Genomic DNA, 628 nt, shown 5'->3' on the forward strand with positions numbered 1-628 from the left:
AAGATATTTTTTCGTTTTTTTTTAATCGAAAATATAAAAAAAAAATTATCATTTTGATGAACGTTCAAAAGAAGGAAAGGAAAAAAAAAAATCTTAAACCAAGATTCTATTATAACAAAATTTATTATCGGAATCAATCTAAAAATAAAAATTACAACTTTTGAGATCTTAATTAATTAATGCTTCCACTTAAATTAAGTTTACAAACCTGTGAAAGAGTAGCGTGTGTCTTCACCCCTGAAACTAAGAAAAACATCGTACACTAAATTATTGGGTTCATAATCGTCGGTAGTAATAGTAATGTCTTGATTTGCCATCATGGAAGAAGGTAGTAAAATTAAAGTGCTGCAAAATTGTGGACTCTGATCTTATGAAATTGTTAGGATGCTACCTTGAGAATTGGTCACTGGTCAGAATAAGTTAAATAATGAGAACCAAACTTGTACCTTAAGGTATTCCATGTCTTAACAATGATATTCAGTCACTTTCCTCTCACCATCCAAGGCTTTGCGTTCATTAGCATAGTTGAAATATAATTAAGAGTTCTGAGTTAATTTTTATTAATTATCTTTTAAATTTTAAATTTTTTTTTATATTTTCAAAAATATATATATTTAATCAATTATAT

At 26.4% G+C, this 628-nt stretch overlaps 1 protein-coding gene across 1 annotated transcript in view; it reads right to left on the reverse strand.

The window, feature by feature from the left end:
- LOC107614957 (toll/interleukin-1 receptor-like protein) overlaps positions 1-485 on the reverse strand; it is a 2,011-nt gene extending 1,526 nt beyond the window's left edge. The window contains exon 1 of the mRNA XM_016317082.2: positions 209-485. Within this exon, the coding sequence (XP_016172568.2) occupies positions 209-320 (112 nt within the window). The 5' untranslated portion in view covers positions 321-485. The remainder of the gene's footprint in view (positions 1-208) is intronic.

This window comes from Arachis ipaensis, chromosome B09 (genome assembly GCF_000816755.2).
Source record: "Arachis ipaensis cultivar K30076 chromosome B09, Araip1.1, whole genome shotgun sequence".
In the NCBI taxonomy this organism is placed as follows: domain Eukaryota; kingdom Viridiplantae; phylum Streptophyta; class Magnoliopsida; order Fabales; family Fabaceae; genus Arachis; species Arachis ipaensis.